General features: G+C 43.3%; 1 protein-coding gene and 1 long non-coding RNA gene across 3 annotated transcripts in view; one reads left to right on the top strand and one right to left on the bottom strand.

The window, feature by feature from the left end:
* LOC125640707 (uncharacterized) overlaps positions 1 to 7,647 on the bottom strand; it is a 62,448-nt gene extending 54,801 nt beyond the window's left edge. The window contains exon 1 of the long non-coding RNA XR_007357865.2: positions 7,340 to 7,647. This is a non-coding gene — a long non-coding RNA (uncharacterized LOC125640707). The remainder of the gene's footprint in view (positions 1 to 7,339) is intronic.
* A 66-nt stretch (positions 7,648 to 7,713) lies between these two features.
* SHOX (SHOX homeobox) lies at positions 7,714 to 21,148 on the top strand. 2 transcript variants are annotated; one of them, XM_048859578.2, is made up of 5 exons: positions 7,714 to 8,189; positions 11,551 to 11,759; positions 16,070 to 16,127; positions 16,259 to 16,350; positions 18,950 to 21,148. In XM_048859578.2, exons 1-5 carry the CDS (start codon positions 7,916 to 7,918, stop codon positions 19,193 to 19,195), a joined length of 879 nt encoding a protein of 292 aa, XP_048715535.1. In that variant the 5' UTR covers positions 7,714 to 7,915; the 3' UTR covers positions 19,196 to 21,148. The 2 variants fall into 2 exon arrangements, with proteins under 2 accessions (XP_048715535.1, XP_048715541.1); XM_048859584.2 differs by having other exon boundaries at positions 16,259 to 16,347.
* Positions 21,149 to 21,771: the final 623 nt, after the last annotated feature.

The following is a 21,771-nucleotide window of genomic DNA, read 5'->3' on the forward strand; positions in this document are numbered from 1 at the left end:
GAGCTTTGGGTTTAGGTAACCGAGAGCTGTCGCAATCGCTACCACCTTCCGCCTCTCAAAGCCCTGCCCCTTTAACAGGTTGGGAATGATTGCCCATTTTAGCACCAGGAAACCAGCTGGGAAACAGCCCCATCCCCCCTGCTGTCCTCAATGCTGGGAAGCATCCACCCCGTGCCTTCGCTCGACAGCACCTATACCAATCTCTCGTTGACAGACTGCTCCGCCCCCTCCCCCCGCCGCTTTGGCTGGCAAACTGTGCTTTAAGGGCAGCCCTGTGCACCACAGCGGACGGCTGGCCGGTGTCCAGCCGCTTCGAGCTGTTCTTTTAGCCCTGAGCTTCGCCTCAGGCCAGGAGGCTTTGCAGCGGGTGTGAGTGGCCAGGAAGAGCAGACAGCCCTCCCCGGCCAGCCTCTCCAATACCAGGAGCCCCCTACCTGCAGATGGACCCCAGTATTCTAATGAGTGGGGCAGGCAGCCCTCGTTGCAGCCCTGTTTGCCTCTGCTCGGTGCGAACTCTTTGGCCTCCTTATTCTGGGTGGAACAGGGACCTAGTTCAGGCGATGGTAGCATTTAGATTCAAAATCGGGTGGAAAAAATTGCCCTCCACCCACCCAGTGATACTTTTTGCTGGCACGCCGCTAAAGCGGAAAGTTAAAGTGTAATTAATTAGCAAAGCTGAGTACACCTTTGTCCATCTCTCTGTATGCACATATTTATATATACACACACCTCTCGATAAGGAAATCTACAGACATGTAATCTTATACTGTATCTTCCAAATGTGATAGTATAGAAAAATACAGATAAATCCATAGGCTTATGTTTGTAATTAATCCATAAATGAATTATTCCTTCCCTTGGGTATTAAATCATTATCTGATTTAACTTTTCTCTAATGTTTCAATAATTTCACTCCACCAAAGAAAGGAGGAGGAAGAAGAAGAAGAGGAAGAAGACGAAGAAGAAAGATAGTTGTGTCCTTGACAGAAAAATAACTACATACCTTTTCTTGTATAGGAAAGAAGTTAATATACTCAATTATTTTTTTTAAAAAAAGATCATAACATCTGGAAATTGATATCAAATGGTGTACAATCCCTGAGAGACGATAAACTTCCACTGTATAATATTTCCACTAGAAACCTTAATAATCCCATAAATCTTCCCTGTGAATTGGGAAAATGTAACAGTTCATTGAAATACTCATTGGGAAATAATTGAAAAAAATGTAATAGGTCACTGAAATATTCGTGATTTTTCTTTTTGTGTGCTGTTGCTAACTCCACACGTCTGTAAATATTTCTACTGCGTTTTAAAGACATACACATAATATTCCCTTGAGAGCTGCATACCATACAAGAGATATATGCCCTTTTGACTTATTAATCATTATTACAGAGTTCAACATTACAGCATATTACTGGAGAAGTCAAACAAATCTCTCTCTGTGTGGTGTGTTGCTAAATCAGTACAAACTTTGCAGCCCAGAACTTTTTGATATTGTTTTTATGCCAGTCCTTGTGCCAAATCCTGTTCGAGTTAGTCCCGCTGCAGTTTAGACTCTTTAGCTAGGCGAGCAGGATTTGGTCTAGTCTACTACAATGAATTACACACATTGGTGACTGTATTTTATTTTGCAGAGCTATCAAAAAGGATGGATTTGAACATACCTCGCTTCCTTTTAAAGACGATATGAATAATGAACATATCCAGAAAATGAGCCCATAACAGAGGAGGGAGATTGTGTGATTCTCGCTGTTATTTTTTGTGTTGGATTAATTCTTCTTTCTTTTGCTACCATTTTAGAAATCGGAATAAAGACAAAATTAAGCCCTAAACGTTAATGTCACTCTCTATTAATTACTGTCTAAACTGCTGTCTGCAGAGCTTCTTAATATATTCATCAAGTAGGAGAGTTCATACAAGCAGGCTCATTCTGAAAAGTAACCTATTAGTTTAAACGGTAGCCTTTAAAATATTATTTATTTTGCTTTTCATCTAAAATGTTTTGCTCTCTCTTTAAAAATGTTTTTCTAAAAATAAAGCTCAACATAAATGTTTTAAGATTAGATTTGCTAGGAAACAGTTTAATTTTCACCATATGTAGCCACAGTGGATTGCAGGGTTTTTTTTAAAGTATTTTCACTGAAGCTATCAACCAAAAATGTTCTAATATAAAAATGTATTCATCCCAATGCATTTCCCTCCTGTGGGCCATTTTATGCTCCCCAAATAAATCTTTAAGGTTGCGGAGGGGGGGAAAAAGTGCCTTAATGAAGGAAATGCAAGCCTGCCATAATAATGTCCTTTATTAATATAATAGATGTGTAGTGTGCTGGGTGGATCAATCATATCCATTCACAATCAGAATTAAGAGAGCCTATTTTAATGAAAATCTATTAGCCCCTCATTGGAGACACGGATGTTGCTTAAATCAATAAAAAGCATAAAAGAGAATACGACGCAGGTTTCTAAATTAAAAAAAAAAATCCCATCTATGAAATGTGTTAAAGAAGTCTGTAAAATCCTGAAACCCTCGATCGATACTTATAAATATTTAATGCTTTTTTAAAAAAACACAAATTGAAAACCATTAACACTGCATCCATTCTTATTATCAAAACAAATTGTCCTTGGAATTATGTGCTGTGAAAAGGGAGCCAGATTGAAGGGCATCCTCTGAAATATGTTTACTTGCTTTCATGTAAACCAATAAAAATCTACAGGAATCTGTAGAATGAGGAGAAAGGTTTGATGTATAATGCCTATGATTACAGTCTCTGAATTAATCGAGAGAGAGAGAGATGAGCATACAGAGAACTCAGGAGCTGCTGTGCAAAATCTTGAGCTTCATTTAAGGGCTAATTAAAGTGTTGATTAAACAGATAAAATAGTTTTTGGCTATTTACTTCCTTTTGACCAGAAATCATAGAATTATGGGACTGGAAGGGACCTGAAAACAGTTTCACTAAAAGTCATAAAAAGGGTACTGAAAATGGTAATGTCCCTTGTAAATATTAAATTCAATAGCAGACACACTTTGCCTTGGAAATACTTAAACCTATGAACTATTCGTTCATGATTATTTTCCTGATTTACTTAAAGGAAACTGCTGGATGATCGTGAGGTCCCTCTGCAAGCAGAGAAAAAATAACATATAGAGAGAGAGATATTATGCTAAATAAATGCTCGTCTGTGATACCTCGTCAGAAGCTGTTGTCTAACAATGCTGCATTTTATGCACAAACTACGTTGTTTATATGTATTCCTATCCAGTATATTCCAGTGTGTGTCATGTAACTAACAGCAATATATATGTACACACACATAAAATACAACTTAGATATGTATATGTATATGTATATATTTTCACGTATGTATGCCTGTGTAATTAACATATGCTCTCTCTCTCTCTCTCTTGCTCTTGTTCACAATAGACAAGCATTACTTTCAGTGTTCAGGATCAGTACAGTGATGAGGACAGGCACTTTTCTAGTACAATGCCTTTTTATTAAAAAAAATAGTGACCGCCTGCAATCACTGAGGAGCCTGTGTCAATAATCATGAGACATTTGTCCTCCTAGTTGTCCCCTTCGACGTTGTTGTTCGCCAAGGGATGTACTCCTCTGACCGAGCTGCCCTGATCCAAAGAAACCCCAACGACTGTCATTGTCCTGAGCTAACGTTCTTCCTTAATTGTTTGATGCCTCTGAATAGGGTAGGCGTGGGGGGGGGGGGGGGTCGGGTTGTTTTGAAGGAGGTGAGATCTCCTGGGTACAGGACCAAGTCCCAAACCTAAAGGAGTTGCGTTCGCTCGCGCTGGCCTCTTGAGGTGAGGCTGAAAGGCCGAGTAAGTGGGGGTGGGGGGGAAGAATTAAAAAAAAAGTTATTAAGCGTGAACGTGTGCGAATGCAAGAGAGAATAGTTTAGTATTTATTTAACCACTTCTGGAGAGAGAGAGAGAGAGAGAGAGAGAGAGAGAGATGTCTAATGGAGAGGGGGAGGGAGAGGAAAGCGAGATCCCCATGAAGTGAGGTCCCGTTTACACAGGAATCAGAGCATGGCTAGCCGTCTCATTTCATAGTTATCCCACCCTGGCTCAGAGGAGATAGATGACTCACTCCTTTAACCCAGAGGTTGAGGTGGGGGGTGTGGTTAAAGGGACTGCTCTGTGCAGGTGATTTGGGGCAATGCTCCGAAGTGACTGAAAAAGCCGTGTTGAACAAAGATTTTTTTTCTAAATGTCCAGTTTATCACCTGACAATTCCCTGTTTCTGCTGGTCTTTCGGTCAAAGCTTAAATCAGGGGGTGCAACGCATTGGTGCTTTAGATTTGCCCTCCTTTGTGCTTTGTGAGACGGAAGTCCTGGGATTCCAGTCACCAAGGCACCAAGACATCCAGAAATCACAACTTTGTAGGCAGAGTTTTCAGGTCAGTTTCAAAACGCTGATTTAAAGTTAAAACGGTATTTAGATCCTTTTGTTTCGAGGCCGTTCTAGGGAGTTTAGTGCCTGAGAAGGCAAAAGGGTTTGTGTGGCAGTAAAATCTCTCTCTTTCTGAATTTGCAGCGATTTAAAAGTTTGTGACGGAGTCAAAGTTTCGCCTCTTTTGTTATTCTGAACTCCATTGGAAGTGATTAATTTTTTGGCGAAAGAATGTCCCCCACTTTTTATTGGTAAATCAGCATTAAGATTTGAATTTGACGAGCAGTTAACAATTTGAGAGGGTATTATGCTCTCAAGATAATGTGCAGTCTGTCAGAACAGGATCGTGCGGGCGAGCACCTACCGAGTGTGTTTAGGTACCCCTGGCGAGCGTAGAGGGTTACACAGCAAAACATGTCTCGGATAGGAGATTAGCTCTTTCGCAACAGGCCTATATGCCAATGTTTCTCCAAAGCCGCTGTCTGGGGGACTAGGATGTTGTGTGGGAGCAATGCACAGAATATTTGGCGCTTCCCCATTAAAAGTCAAACGCGTCGACTTCCCTAACTCTGAGAAAGTCCACACGTTCAGAAAGACTAGCAAACTCCCAAGCTGTATGATGAAAGTTCCTCTCGGCCAATACTGGGTCAAACAGTTAAACTAACTTTAAGTAGCCCAGTGAAATAATGGCGCATGTTTATCGCATGCAGATTTTTAATTACCTAATGTATCACATACTGTACAAAGTCAAAATCTGTGGGGCAAATAGGCGGAACTATGTGTTCCATGGGAAGCTCATAAAACGTGTCACTGGGACCAATATGGACTGTCTCCCTCCGGTGTATGTCAGAAGGGCTCTGATAGAAAACTGCCGAGTTCTTGGGACTGAGGATCTGGCTGTGGTAGGACTGACTCCACATCCAGATCCGCATTTCTGTGAAGGTGCCCGAAGCAAACTCCGGGCCACTTGCCCAGTAAAGGACGGGGCAAACTAAGGACCTGGCGGGTTGGGAGAACTGGTGGGGGGTTACTATCTTGGGAAGTCGTGCTTCCCTTCAGAGCCAGGGGAAGAAAACAGAACACGAGGGTCAAAATAGGGCTAGAGGGGGGATTATTGCAAACTATCCGAGATCATGTAACTAAGCTAGAAGTATGGGAGAAGAGGGCTATGAAACACCGACGTTCAAACTGGAAGGAGAGTGTGGAAACAAATATTTACCCCAACTATTTACCCTTAATTTGAGAGACAGTGAGAGACAAATTGTCTGTTAATGCGGAGGGGAATCCATAATGAAGGAGTCGAGGGGTTTGGAGAGTTTCATTGATGTACAAAATTGCAGCTCAGGAAAGTTCATATGGCTCACGACCTAGGGAGTGAGTAAGACACGTGGAAACTGGATTCTAAGATCATCCTTGCCAAATCCTTCCTTTTCTATAAAGAAGAGTTTAACTTTGAAAAATCTAATCGAATAGGTGCTTGTGTGTGTTTTACTACAAACCTAATCTAAAAGAAATGTGGGTCTATATATGTTAGCAACATATATGTATATATGACACACACACGTATATTATCTATAATATATGATAATATTATATTATCTAATCAACATATTTTGACTATATCTTTTTATCCATAAATAGGTAATTTCCATTTATTATTGATAGGGTTGCGTGTAATATATATTAGGAACTTGGATCTGATTGGCTCGTGCGAAGACAAGATCTGTTTGTTAAATTCTAAGGCTTCTGTTGGCTCCCTCGCTGGTTAAATGAACTCTATAGGTAGGAGGCTGCTGAGAAGCAACAATAAAATCAATGTCAGGGATATCGGTAGTGCCAAGATCAAACGATCAATCCTTGTCCCCTTGATAATCATTTTAAAATCACACAGGGGGAATCGATTTTTTTTAAAGTGCTTTATTAATTGTTTCCTCGATGTTCTTTTCTCCTCCTGCGGAGGTGTTAACTCCGGTGTCGGGGGGGAGGGGGAGGCGTGCACCCCTGGATTAATTAAATACATTTCTATTGTTTTAATGCTCTGTTAATTTTCAGAGCAATCACACACTTTCCTGGAATGCAAACAATGGACCCTGACTCACACAAGGAGATCTCATTTGGATAAAATTCAGAGCAGAGAGTGGGCATGATGATGTGGGTTGATTAACTAATGCTCGCGATGAGGACCTGACACAAGAAAATGCAAAATGAACGCCAGTGGTAACCAGAAATTCCCACAAATGCCAAATCCTTTGTGTTAAGTCCAAAGGGGGGGTGAGGGAGGGGGAAAGGTCAGCTTTATATTCCGATTGAATTGTGCAGAGAGGAGTTAGAAATGTCACTGCTATTATCTGGACATTACATTCAGGCAGTCATTCCAACTTACAGGGTGGTAATTATGACATGGTGCACAACAAAAATAACCGCCCACCATGAATAAGATGGAAAAATTAGTGACAGCTCCATCTTAAATATGACAATAGTCGTTTAGCTTTAAAAATGTAGACCAATCTAATATTCTATTTGATGTGTACGAACAGGACCACTCCTGCTAACAAATCATCCTTCAGTACCACTCACCAGGACAGGTTTGCATTATACAAAAATTAGACATTTTTAGATCTTAAATTCCCGGACAACATCTTCGGGCAACATAATAGCATTAGCCAGAAAACAGATCCTGTAATGTTTACACACTGGACGTGCCTGTACCTATAGGCAAAAACTGATAAGGACCTCAGAGATTTACAACAACCGGCTTCACTGCAATAAATGTTTTTCTCCGTAATAGACAACACTTTAAAACAACATTTTTGTTCACTGAATAATTTGACAATTTTTAATTAAAACAGAAAATCGCCATCATGTAGAAGCATAAATATTACAGCAAATGCACATATCCAGCTTGTATTAATTACCTTTTTATTGCACGGTCATTTTCTTTTCCCATTGATATCTATGCATTTAATTGCAAGAACAGATTTATTTGATTAGCTAGGTCCGTTTTTACTCACAGTGTTGGTAAGCTTAGGATGTCCTTACAATCAATAAAGTCTTCCTTGACTTTCATTTCTGCAACCCATTTACAGAATGCAGATACCTGTTTTTGTGTTTTCTCTTTCCCCCCTTTTATTTCTCTCTCTCTCTCTCTAGTTGCTTGTGCTCTTTGCCTCCCTAAATCAAGGTGCAAAGATGCCAAACAGTGATGAAATGAAAAGAAAGCCAATTGCTGGACTGAGGTGGGGGAGATAGCTGCTAGGAGTCCGCCTGCGACTATGGAGCAGTCAGTAATTGCTGGAGACAGGGAAAGCTGGGGGTTGGGCTGAGGTAGCCATGTATAAATAGTGTGATCTCAAATTGAAAGGCATAAATAACAGCAGGAGTGATCTAACCCTATACAGCCCATCTTCTACGTGCAAAAAAAGCGTGCAGAAGACGGCCAGATCTCCTGCTGAAAACAAGTGGATCTCTGTGGATAAAATCGCCGGGCAGCCATGGAAGAACTTACAGCTTTTGTATCCAAATCTTTTGACCAGAAAAGCAAAGAGAGCAGCAGCAGCAGCAGCAGCAGCAGCAAGAAGGAGACTATCACGTACAGGGAAGTTTTGGAGAGTGGGTTGGCTCGATCTAGGGAGCTTGGAAACTCTGACACTAACCTGCAGGACATTACTGAGAGCAGCAACCATTGCCCGGTGCATCTTTTCAAAGACCATGTAGAGAGTGACAAGGACAAACTGAAAGAGTTCAGCACGGGCAGGACTTCGGAAGGTAAGCACTGTGCAGGCGGGAGCCCCCTCTGCAAAGCCGGCTCCACGCCGGGAGCCTTCCTCTCCCTTCTTTCCACACTGCGGCCCTTCAGCTTTGCCGCTCGCCTGAAATGAGGGGTGAAACTCAGTTAATTGAAACCGATGCGTCCCGATGAGAGCACACGCTCATCAGTTTCATGCCTTTGTGTGTGCGCGCGTGTGCGTGTGTGTGTAGAGAGAGAGGTTTGGTTTAACAGTGAAAGGGGAAGTAGCCACTTTACTTTAGCTAGAGTCCCCCCTTTAAATCGGAAATCGGACAGATTGTAGGTGCCTTAACAATGCTCTGTACGGGGTTAGAAGTTCCATGGGTAGGCAAATGAGGAAATCTTGTCCAGGGAGTTCTAATGCATCAGAAGACATGTTCTTCCTGTTTCCGGGCCATCAGGATGCTGCTTCTTCTGGGAGAAAGCTGGACCTTAAGGCGCTGCCTTTGGACAATTTTGTCTTGCAGAACACAGATCAGTCAGTAGATTGTTTTCGTATATAAGTGGGTAGTGAGAAGTCATAAAGCAGCATAGCTGTGCGTGTACTCTAAGGGGCAGATAATCATGGAGACAGCGAAACATTCCAAGCCTTGGATACATATGCTGTCATCAGGTTCAGGACATTCAGTCCTGTCTGGCAATCTCACCTTTGTCAAACTAGTTTCACCTCTACGTCCCTAGATGCTATCGAATTTTAAAACATGAGTACTTTTTCATTCACACACACACAGAGAAAGAGAGAATCAAATCATGGGGGGAACAAAAAGCTGAGAAAGTGTCTCCGGGCAAGTTGGTCAGGTCGACCTGTCCTGGGAGCTACTAACTAGGCTACACCTGGCTATAATAAAAATCGTCTAATTGGTTTGTGAACAACAACCAACCTTTCAACTTTTTTGAAAAACCCTTTAATGAAACGCTGACTGAAAGACACTTGAATTCACAGTAAAAAAACCATATATAATAATTTTGAGAATAATTCTTTTTTAAGTCTTATAATGTACTTGAGGCCTGTATTTCTGAAGAAGTATATCTCACTTAGCACTTCGTTATTTTTATTTTTAATGATCAAGATTACAAAGCATGGACACCATTTATAGAAATTATTCAAAAAGGAAGCCTTATTAAAACGAAACATGGATATTGTTCAAAACTCCCCCCCCTTTTTTTTTATTCTAAGCATATAAATGTTAGACTGTGTGTTTATCTAATCTAATCTAATCCGTCTATGTATAGAGGGGTGGGGTGGAGGTGAGAGGGCGGAGTTGTGCAAGATGAGGCGTTTGTGACAACGTCAGTGCAGGTAAAGGTTCAATCTAATTTCACTGATTTCAATATGCTATTCCAATCCCACCGATATGACTATCCAATATTTTGTATACACTGTGGGCATGCTTAATTCTCTGCGGAGAATGCATCTACCACAAGACTCAGTTTATCTTTCTACACGGCTCATCATTGTTTATTCATTTAGTTAGAAATATCTTGTTTAAATACGGCTTCATGAAAACCGCATACATTACAGTGAGGAATGCGGGCCAAACGCTTGTTTTAGGCAAAGGACAGGCAAACGTGAAAGTGTTAAGAAATCGAACAGCAGTCTATAAGGAGGGGGCCGTGAAGTGATGTGAACTGTTGTAGTTTAAGTTAAGAAGTGAAAACAAAGATTTGGGTTCTGGTGGCCTTTTCTCCTTGGATTTCCACTGGCACAGACCCCGCTTCATTCAAATATTTTCATTTAGTAGTCACCAGATTTTTGGGGGAGGGCGGGGGGGGGAATTCAACATTATCTCTGTACATTTATTCTCACCCCCAGCCCCACACTGGCTGTGAGGCGGATCAGAACAAAAGAAACAACTGGAGGGGGGGGGGGAGGAAATAAAGACCTTGCTGGGACTCCTTAAATCGCGCGGCGGTGGAACAATTTGGGTAACCTTTTCGCGGCTATACAATCAGATTTGGTCGAGGGCATGCAGCTGGCTGGCACAAGCGTGATTAAAATAGACACCCTCTGCTGATCAAATGGTTTTGGCCATTTTCGTTATTACGATTAAAAGAGGATTTGCGCCCTAGGTCCCTTTTCCAAAACAAGCCAGAGAGAAAACCGCCGGGGTTTGTTTTTGGCCTCGTTGTAATGTTTTCCCCTCCTCAGTGTAAATCTCCACATGCCCCAGTTTCCATGTGGACGGATGTTCCACAGGAGACATCAGTCTCAGGTTAGAAACGCTCCCCCGCCCCTGGCACCTTCTTTTCTAGCGATTTCCCCAAAGGCGGCCAAGATGGGAGTGAGGAGGTAGAGAGGAAGCACGTTATTCCTTGATGGGAGGGGTGTGTGTGTGTATGTGTGTGAGCTCCCCCCCGATGTAACAAGGCCGGATTCTTCCAGCGACACAGAAAGATGACCGACCCCTGCCAACAGCTTGGAGTTTCCCCAGGTATTTTTGGCGAAGTGGCTCACGCCCGTGTAACTAAACAATGGACAAAATTCTCTTACCACGCGAATGTTTTGCCTTCACCCCAACAGCGGTAGGCAATGCCCTGCATAACCGCATTTACTTCTAAAGAAAACAGCAACCCAGAGCTGCCCCTCCCCACGCCCCTTTCCACTGGCTCCACATAGGGTTAGCAGAACGATTTCCCAGCATTCGTCTGCGACCCTTCTTCAACTGCAGTTACCAACGCATCATAGGTGCTGGTTAGTGACTTGTTTTTAAATGGTCCTCACATGGCGAAATTCACCAGCGAACCAAAAAACCCCCAAGCCCCTTCTTTTTCCTCGCACGGATACCGTTGCTGTTCGTGAAACAGTGGCTCAGACCCTCCTGATATGTAAAAGGAGTGATGGTCGGACACAGTGATTAAATATTTCCCAGCATTCCCCTAGAGTGCAGCACAATTTTGGGGCCCGATGCTGCAGTCTTCACTCAGGCATAACTTCCACGGTAGTCCACTGGGGTAACATCCCTGTCATGGCTCTGTGATGGTGTGTTATTTTCTGCTCCAATCGATTGCTTACGCTTTCCCTACACTGTTGCTCTTGTTGGGTGACAGAAGCTAGTGCTAGAAGAGGTACGTTGCCATGGGATGGGGATACATAATAAATAATATTTCTCTATAAAGACACAAAAAACTGCCCTCCCTTCACCGCCCCTTTCCCCCGAAGCAAAAATTCTGTGCGTGACAACATGAGAGTGATTCTGTTTAATGGCACTTTCCTCTAGTTTAGAATCAGGTTGGGGAAGAGGAGAGGAAAAGAAAAACTAGCCTCCTGTGCAAAAGAAACTTTTGTGAGATACTAAAGCGAAGCTCTGTGTCCCCCGCTCCCTCCCCACCCCCCGGCAGGGATCTACGAGTGCAAAGAGAAGAGGGAAGACGTGAAGTCAGAAGATGAAGATGGACAGACCAAGCTCAAACAGAGGAGAAGCAGAACCAATTTCACACTAGAGCAGCTGAATGAGCTGGAAAGACTTTTTGATGAGACTCACTATCCAGATGCCTTCATGAGGGAGGAACTAAGCCAGAGGCTGGGACTCTCTGAAGCTAGAGTTCAGGTAAGAGAAAGACTCTTGCATTATGTTCCTGGAAATGTCCTCACCTCAGTTCCTGACTGCCAGTGGATTCTAGCACAGTGCCCTGTTTCATTCAAAGCAGGAGAGCTGAAAGCAGAAACGACACGTCTGGTGGGAAGCTGTTTGTATATCCGGTGAACTTGTTCTGCTAAATATATTTCTTAAACTCCTCCATTGTTGCCTTTAGTTTTTAGAAATTATCTAAGTAATAACGTAATGAATTGCTTTTGCAAACTCATCTGATCACTAAATAACCTCTCCCTTAATCCCCATCTTTTTCTTTCGCCCTGCTCTCCTTTTATGGGGATATTTTTTAAAAAAATCAGAAAACAATTGTCATGGATAAGGCTAGACGGTTTGGGTGCTCTGGGACTGGATTATCTAGAGCCGGGGGAAAGGTGCTCCCATCTGATTCGCATAGCAAGCATATGAATTCATTGCACCCCATCTGGTATATTTTCCCTCTCTGCCTTTTTTTAAGGTCTCATAATCCTTAGACATAGCCACAAAAATGTGGCAATCAAAACCTCGCAGAATTGCTCATTGTGTCTTCGAATCGATTAAAAAATATTTTAACTTTCTCCTTGATAGCCAAGGGGAGGAAAAAAAAAAGAGAAATAAACAGGGAATCCATTCCAAAAGCAGATGTCATGTAAAAAAGAATTAATAAGATCAACCTGTGGATCCCTGAGCAGGAGCACAGGGCGAAGAAATTTAAAGAAAAACTCTTATCAGGTTGTTATTCTCTACATGGCTAACAGAGGAAATAAATCCTTTTACTTTTTAATCACATCAATTTCTCTGAAGAAAAATAACATGTATATATGCTTATATATGTAAATAAATATACACACTAGGCTTCGGATGGCAGGGTGATTCTCTTTGTTTCCCCCCCTTAAATATTATAAACGTCTAGTCTTTGGAAAGCAAAGAGGAAGAATCTGTGCCTTCCAAATCCTTCCAGTACTTATCCCAGTAAATGTCTATCTAGCTTTAAATAAGTGCCTCCTTGAGGCATTTCCCGAAATAAATAGTGTAGCTAGTTTTTCTCAGCTGTGGAGTCTTTCTGTATAAAACAAGCTGGAGAAGGGACCTTGTCCTGTGGATCATATGCCTTAAAAAGGGAGACTTCTAATCTAGGGGAATATTGCAGGGGTTGAAAGGGCTGGTGGCCTACATTCTCCTGGAAGATTGATCTAACCGCACCATATAAATTAATGAAAAGATTAAACTTTTGCTGAAGGGGACATCAAATCTTATGTCATCTTCCCAGATCTTCTTGCTTTGGCTCTGTAATATCTTTCCAGGGCCTTGATGTACTGTTTCTATAAAAATAAATTACTTGTAATTGAATTCTGCACTCTTTCTTTCAAGTAGTTTATTACTGAGTAGCAGCACCTTAACAGGATGTTCATAGTTACAGCAAAATTGGTGCTTCAAGAGCTGGCAGAACTTGAAATACCACACCAAAAATAAAATATAAAAAAATTAAAAATGGTGATATTGATTCAAGTGGGAATTATAAGCAAGACAAAATTTCATTTCTCTATTTTTTAAAAAGAGGACTGAATGAAGAAGGCTGATAATAGTAATGTAAAAAAAGGAAAATAAGATAATTAATTAGGAAAAAACAGGACTCACTATAGTTAAAAAGAGAGAGTAGGAAAAAAGAAAGGAGGAAAAGGACGGATATTTTAATACTTTCAGAACTGTTCTCTAATCCCTCTCTGCACCGCCTGTCCCTTGTTGTTAAAGGATATAGTTTCAATTTAGTGTGGAAATTTGCTGTAAATAAATTGAAGCTCCTATGGTAGCTAGTCCTTATTAACCTTTTATTTTTAGTGTTGTACTGGAAACTCATATCACCCAGCTGTCAGGGTTATAATTGAAAGTTATGAGACCATAGTGAGGAGCAGGCAGTAATTCAATTACAACAAATATCTTTGGGTTTATGGTGCAGGGCTAAATTAAATGTCATTATTCACTGTCTCTAATGGAAATCAAAAGGAAATCAGATTAGAGCATTTGTGAAAGAAATCACTGAGTGATCCTTAATGAAGAAATAACTGTCTAAAACAGTGTACTGTGCTTTACTTAGCATATTCATGACTAATTGGAACTGATCGTGAATCACACCAAGCCTGATTTATTATCGCTTAACGCAGTGGCTAATTCATCACTTTTATTCCTCTTAACCTTATTTTTCATAGCTAAAGGGAAAGGGCACTTCGTTTTGCAGATTTAAATATATTTTTATGTTTGAAGGATATTCTGATTTGCAGGGGAAGTTGTTTACACGCTGCTTAAATTCCTCATGACGATTTAAACTCCTTCGCCAAAAAAAAAAAAAAAAAAAAAAAAGACAGATTTTATGCAAAAAGAAAAGGAGGACTTGTGGCACCTTAGAGACTAACAAATTTATTAGAGCATAAGCTTTTGTCAGCTAAAGCTCACTTCATCGGATGCATAGAATTCTATGCATCCGATGAAGTGAGCTGTAGCTCAGGAAAGCTTATGCTCAAATAAATTTGTTAGTCTCTAAGGTGCCACAAGTCCTTTTCTTTTTGCGGATACAGACTAACACGGCTGCTACTCTGAAACCTGTCATTATGCAAGATTTTATGCAACGATCACCGCCATACCAAATGCATTGTGGTCGCTGCAACAAAGGTCCTCACCCGAAATGACAGTAGCTTGGTACAAAGTTTTAAATGTTTATTATTGGGGTATATATTTTTGGTTTGAAAAATACAATTTTTCAGTAGTCATTAGTTCAAGAAAGCAGAGTGACAATAACACGAAGCCAAGCTGGCGTGAGTTTGAAAGGCAGATACTTTATTAGTACACGGAAAGGTCGTGCTCTTGAAAAATCCAGGTTACAGTTTTCAGTTAGACCCATAGCTCAGGGTTTGCTCAGCTGAAGAGGGTTCGCTATTATTCACGCGATCATCTGGCGACCCTGAGCAGAAAGAATTGCGCTCCAGAGTAGAGAAGGCCAATTCCTACTTAAGAAAATCACTGAGGTACCCTGGGTAATTAATGCCGTTGGAAGCCTTTCTTTGCACTAATTACTCCGTTGTAAATGACCATCATTAAGGCAACTGAAGAAAGCTTGAAGGGAAAACTTGATGTAGGAAGTGCAGTTAGTATTAATTAACCGTATGATCACTTGGCAAGTGTAAGAACATCAAAGGTTGAAGGTGCTTCTTAGCTTCAAGATTTTATCAGCACCACAAGTCAATGTTTGTGCACATTTGGTAGGTTTTGTGTAAGAATAAAACTGGGCAAAAACATTTGAATCTGAGCGTCTGACAATCAACTCAACTCACTTCATTAAACTAGCCATTTGAGAAAGGAGAGGAAACAATAAACTCAAACGTCTGAAACACTCTCGAATAGAAGTAAAAGAGAAACAATGACAACCGGATTTTTGCATTTGTTTAACAGTTAGAATGACTGGAATTAGATGAGGATTATTGGATTATAGATATTTTCCTGCTGGTAGTATAAATAATTCCTTAAACCCAAATCTGAAAGAGTCCGTTATTGCCTGCAAGTAAGAACATTAAAACGTCAGCAGGAACATTTTTTCAAAAATAAAAAGTTAATGTAATGGAGAATAATTCAGTCCATTTGCCCAAGTCTGGATTTATTATTTTATGTGAAACCTTAAAATCTCTCAAAACCCATAAAACTGAAGTTTTGGATTGGTAACAGATTTTATGGGCTAGAAATCGAGCACTGAAGTTTGACAAAATGTTACCGATTTGGCTTAAATATGAGGAGAAAAAGATGATAGCTCCATCATGAAGGGAGATCTGTGAGGGACACAATTTTGGTATTTGCTTTATCAATCGCGACTGCTCACCCTCTATGGGTGGCACAAGGGAGTGAAAGCCTGGAATCCTGCAAGCCTGGGGAATACTGGGGGCGTGGGTTTAGAAAGAGGGCCACGGTTCCGAAATGTTTGTTTTTAGGATTGTAGAGGCTTTACGGTAACTTTTGATGTGCTGGCCAGGCTCGATATACTGGCAATCAAAAGAGGAGGAGAACGAATGTTGGTTGTTTGTTTGGTGTCGGTCCCACGTTCTCTAAGCCATTCTAACAGGACTGTGAGAGTCATAATCACTCACACAACGCGCAGTGGCCACTCAGTAGCCTTGTGTGTGTGTGTGTGTGTGTTTATTTTATACACATCATTAAAATTATACGAACTGCTTGGCCTCCGCTTGCTAGTCCCGCTTCTCAGCAGCTGTCTGTCTACCTTCCCCTTTTTGTTTTTATTTTTGCAGGTCTGGTTCCAGAACAGGAGAGCGAAGTGCCGAAAGCAGGAGAATCAGATGCATAAAGGTGGGTCTGAGAGCCCGGATTCAGGGAGTGGATGGGTGGGATGGTCACTGAGTGCTGGAGAAGAAGGCCGGGAATGGCAAGAAGGGAAAATGCCACCCACGGGGCTGACCGTGCCATGTCTCTCCTTGCAGGTGTGATCCTGGGAACTGCCAGCCATTTAGACGCCTGCCGAGTGGCCCCTTATGTGAATATGGGAGCCCTGAGGATGCCTTTCCAACAGGTAGTTCGTTTTGCTTCCCGTTAAACGCCTGCCCCAATGCCTGAGGCTCCTGCCTGCCCTCTTCCTCTGCTGCCCTTTCACCGCCAAAGGAGGAAGTGGGACACGTTTACAAGTGCCATTTATAGCGAAGTTGGCACGTATTAAAAGCACGCTGTAAAACTTCAGAAGGGGCCTCTTTCCAAACACCCCCCTCCTCTCGCCTCCCCTGCTCAGGCAGAGGCAGGCGGCTGTAGGTCTGCCCCTCCTTTCCCGGTGTGCTCTGGCCCTGTGGGCGCCCAGATGCGCAAATGAAGGAGTCAGCAGCCCAGCCAACCCCCTCCCTCCCAGGAGGCTCAAGTCTCCTGCGCTCAGTCCAAGGGGAGTTTGGTTGCAGGATCCGGCCCTTGCATTAGGAGAGGGAAGGGTTGGCCAGCCCTGCCCAGCATCCTCCCTCGCAGTCCCCTGATGCGGACAGAGCCCAGGGCAACAGGAAGGGAAGGTGGGGAGCCTCTTCCTTTGCGAGACGGGGACTGTGCTACTGGCGCAGGCCGCCCTCGGAAGGATGAAACCGGTGCCTTGTGCAGCAGCCGGCTCGCTGGGCCGGGACGTGGCAAAGACAAGCCTCCCCCTTAGGAGCTGTCCCTTCTCCAAGCCCAAACCCAGGGAAGGTGACTCGCCCGGAGCTGGCCTCGGCCCTGCAAAAATCTCCAGCACGGGGAGTCCAAGAAACAAAAATGCTCCTGGCGCTCCCTGCGTCCATTTCCCTGGGCACGGGGGACGATCACGCGCTGGCTTTTGCTCCCAGTTCAAGGGCTGGGCGCTCATGTGCACGCTTCCAGGTGAAGGCAAGTTGTCCGCACCGCCAGGGGGAGCTTCGCTTCACTAGAGCCTGTCAGTTACTGAGACTTTTAGACACATATTTGCAGCCCCTCCCCCCCCCCAGAGTGTAGATGCCGAGTAGCATCGACCTCCTTTATAAATGGCTGACTGTGGTGTGCAAGACACAGTGTGTATTCTCACCCAGACTCTTCACAATGGGGGAGGGGCAATATTTTAGATGAGGCATGGGGCAGGGTGCTGGAATAATTTACATGGTGTGGGTGCTGAGAGCCATTGAACCAAACTGTAAACCCTGGCTATAATGGAAACCACTTCAACACCTCTAGTTCCAGCACCTTTACATGGGATAGGTATAGCTCAGCAGTTTGAGTATTGGCCTGCTAAACCCAGGGTTGTGAGTTCAATCCTTGAGGGGGCCATTTAAGGATCTGGGGCAAAAATTGGGTATTGGTCCCAGTTTGAGCAGGGGGTTACACTATATGACCTCCTGAGGTCCCTTCCAACCCTGATATTCTATGATTCTATATATATTGGGCCTAAGTCTGCTCCATGTGCCTAAATCAGGAGCAATCCCCTTTGAAGTCAGTGGAGTTAGGCTGGCACTACTCAGGAAACAAGGGAGAAGAGAGGCAAGCCAGCCCAGATGCCACTTAACAGTGCAAGCTACAGCTTGTGGCATTTCCTTTTTGTGCCTTTACATAACCGATTGAGGAATCGGTTTCCCAAAAGCAAACTAGGTAAAAGGCAGATTAATGCTATTGATTTTTGAAAAACACATATCTTGGGGGAGAAAACCCACACCCGATGCAGAGATCTCTCTGTCAATCCAGTGTGTTTGTGCAGGTCTAAAAAGCGCCAAAGTAAACACTGGCCACTGGTCCCTTTTACAAGGTTAAAGAGTTTTTAGAAAGATATAAATAAACATCCCTAGAAAAAAAATGCTATTTAGCACTTGTTGGCGCCCACGCGATGGCCAGCTCATTTTTGTAAATATTAGAAGGCCTAAATATGCCTCTATTCTCTCTGTATAAGTGCTGAGCGGAGTGTTTACTATCAACCAGTCAGTCCTCCTCCAGCTTTGCAGTACCTGTTTAAATCAAACCAGTGCCTAGCTGTCTCCTTTATTCATGCTCCCTGCGCCTGCTGCGTGCAAGCGGTTAAAGCGGTGACTCCAATCCCGAGCCCCTCTTTCCCACTTGCAGCTCTAGTCCTTTCCTTGAGAACGCAGCAACCTGCACAATTGCTGCTGCTCAGGGGGGGAAGAGGCCAACGCGTTAGTTTGTTCAGAGGGCGGCGGAGCTCGTATTCCTCTTGAACTGCGCCGATTCGAATTCCTCGGCCCGCCGGGCCCTGCTGCGCTTTCTCGCCACAAGCTCGCATCCTGTGCTGCCAAACCACGCGAGCGGCTCCGACGCCAACGCGCAGTCCCCCTTGCGGAGACAGCCGAAGTTGGAACCGCACTAAAACTAGGCCGGATCGGCGGGCAGGCAGTCGAGTAAAGTGCCAATAAATGGCTCCCAACTGAAACCTCTGCTCAGGGGCGGTGGGGAGGGAGAGGTGACGGGGCGCCACGTGGCTCGGCTTCGTCAACCGAGTCCGTGTCCCCGCCTCGGCGCATGCGGCCTGCGACGGGGCGGCCGGGCGGGGCCGCTGCCCGGGGAGGTGGCTAGTCCCCTGCCAGGTGTGGGTGAGGAGGGAGAGGGCAGCTCGTGACCCGCGGCGGGTGGAAAGCCCGCACCGCCCGGCCCCTTCTCACCCGGCTCCCCTGGCTCTGCTTTCCCAGGTCCAAGCGCAGCTGCAGCTGGAAGGCGTGGCCCACGCCCACCCCCACCTCCACCCGCACCTGGCGGCCCACGCGCCCTACCTGATGTTCCCCCCGCCGCCCTTCGGACTCCCCATCGCCTCTCTGGCCGAGTCCGCCTCCGCCGCTGCGGTGGTGGCCGCCGCCGCCAAGAGCAACAGCAAAAACTCCAGCATCGCCGACCTGCGACTCAAGGCCAGGAAACATGCCGAGGCGCTGGGGCTCTGACACTTTCCGCCGTGCCGCGCCCGTGTGCGTGCGTGTGTGTGTGTGTGTGTGTGTGTGTGCGGGGCCAGGCCTCCCGCGCCGCTCCCTCTTGCCCTCCGCCCCGCCCCGGCGGGACTCTCTCTCGGCGCGCCCCAGGCCTGCGGGGGGACACGGCTCGCTGGCTTGTGGAAGGCCCGCAAGTACTTTTAAAGACCATCGCCACACGTCCCCAGTTCCTCCTCTCTTCCCCCTTCGCGATCAAAGCCTTCGCGTCCCCCCCGGCTCGTCTGAGGACTGCGGGGGCCCAGTCGCCTGCCCTTCTTTTTTATTTTTCAGGCACCTAGCGCTCCACGGTTAAAACTGCTCCCCCAGATGCAATGCTAGGGTGAGACCATCCCGGACCGCCATCAGATTAAACACATATACACACACACAAGCAAAGACTTTGCGGAGGATAAAGTAGGTGGGGAACAAAATCTTTAAATTATGCTCTTCTGTGAACAGTGGGACATTTGGATTTTGACGCTAGCAAAAGTGATCACGTCAACGTGAGGTCATCGGCTGCCGTCAGTTCTGCGCCCATGTGCATGTGTCTAACTCAACACATTTTGAAGATCGTAACATCTATTAAAACAAAACAAACAAGCAAAAATAATAATAAAAAAAAAGATCCTTGGGGCTGGTCTCCATTAAAGATGACATTTCTTTGTTGCCAACAGTATTATTTCACTGCCATGAATATCTTCCATCGCTGAGGAGCTGCTGCTGCAGAACTGGTTTAAATTTAAATGTGGAATTTCAGATTTGAGGCGAGGCAGTTTTTTTTTTCTTCAAAAAAAAAAAAAGCAGCAATAACAAAAAAAAAAGTGTGTCTCAAATGGCTAAAAGTCTTTTGGAAAGAAGGGGAAAAAAAAGACAGACTAGAATTTACTAACCATCAGTGGTGACTTGAGTGATGGGAACAATATGAATGCACCTGCTTTACCCAGAATCACCTGAATTAGCTGAGATGCATTGTGCCATAAAGGAGCAGGTCGATTTTCTGATTTTTTTCTCCCTAATGTCTGGATCTTTGAATTGAAATCTTGCTCTTTTACAGGATATAGAAAGAATGACTCACACAACAAAGATGGACATATGGTTTTAAGGCATAATACTGATGCAGCATTACTTTTAGTGAAATGCAATTAAGTGCAGTAAAGTGCAATACTGTAAATATTATAGATTAAAAAATAGCCGTACATTCTTATTCTGTTAATAACCAGTTCCTCAAGAACCATAACTTAAGTCCTTTATGCTCAGACTGGGTACATTGCAGTTTAGTGCCAAAATGACAGTCCGGGTCTTCTAGGAATGGATAAAAATATATGTATCACATATGGAAAAAGATAGATACTATGATTTCTAGTCAAGTTAATGTGCCATATTCTGGGAAGTAAGATGAACAGCCTGTATGACATTTTTGCAATCGTTTTAAACAAAACAAAACGAAACAAAAAAAGTAAATGTTTTGTAGGGGTGGACAAGTTCAGTGTTTGCCAATTTTTCTTTTTTCCAGTTATGTAGACACCAAATACAAACTTGTCTAAGCAGCATAGCTAGTCTAAATTGGGGAAACTCCCTTGAAATTATATTACCAAAGTGTCTGGGTTTACTCACCCCCCCCCCCCCCCAGGTTTTTATTTGTTATGTAATTCTCTTCTAATCAATTTATTATGTTGTGGGTTTGTTTGTGAGAACAAATACTGCTCTTGTCTACTTCTAACAAGATAGCTCAATTTTTTGCCTTTGTTATCAAGGCCTACATTCATGGAAGCTTATCCTCTCAATAGTACTGCCAGTAAGCCTGTTTTTTCTTTCTCAAGTGTATTTATCATCTAGTAATCCATTACTAATTTTGGCTTTTGCTGATATTTATCAAATCCAAATATTTCCATAGGGCAAAAAGTAATGCATTAGATCTTTTCAGTCTTAGACGTTTGCATTTTTTTCCAATTTTGATATTTTATGACAAGCAAATTTTCTGAAATGTCAAAGTGCTGCCATTTTCCACCTATTTATTATGTGAAAAGTGGTTATATTTTGGACATGTTAGAGTTTATAAATGTTACCTGTCTTTGCTACCTCTTTGTGACAGCCTAATATCTCTTTAAACCAAGGCCATAATGCTAATATAACATTAACCATTGTAGAGGGACATGGGGAATAAACCCAGACAATTAACAAGATTGGAACTAAGACCAAACTTTATCTAGAAGGTATAAATGTTGTTTATAGTAATGATATAGTATAAAGTTTATTCTTCTAGATAAAGTTTGGTCTTAGTTCCAGTATTGTTAATTATATCACATTTTACAATGAAAATAATAAATACTTTTACCCACAACACCACCAGCATTTTCAAGTCCATATTTTTAACATACAAATGGGGAATTTCACCATAAGGAGGCACTAGACTCTAACAGATGAGCAGTTATACTGGCTACCCGCAATACTTTGGGGTACTGTGATGTATGATATTGATGGCTAAAGGCTCAATCCTGCAGCCTTTATTCACTTGGATAGAAACTCATCTTTGTGCAGAGGGCCAGCACAGC

This window comes from Caretta caretta, chromosome 1, assembly GCF_965140235.1.
Source record: "Caretta caretta isolate rCarCar2 chromosome 1, rCarCar1.hap1, whole genome shotgun sequence".
Classification (NCBI taxonomy): domain Eukaryota; kingdom Metazoa; phylum Chordata; order Testudines; family Cheloniidae; genus Caretta; species Caretta caretta.

Coding starts and splice junctions, on each gene's coding strand:
- SHOX (XM_048859578.2), top strand. CDS start 7,916: ATGGAAGAACTTACAGCTTTTGTATCCAAATCTTTTGACCAGAAAAGC. Junction 11,760..16,069: donor TCTCTGAAGCTAGAGTTCAG/GTAAGAGAAAGA, acceptor TTATTTTTGCAG/GTCTGGTTCCAGAACAGGAG. Junction 16,128..16,258: donor GGAGAATCAGATGCATAAAG/GTGGGTCTGAGA, acceptor CTCTCCTTGCAG/GTGTGATCCTGGGAACTGCC.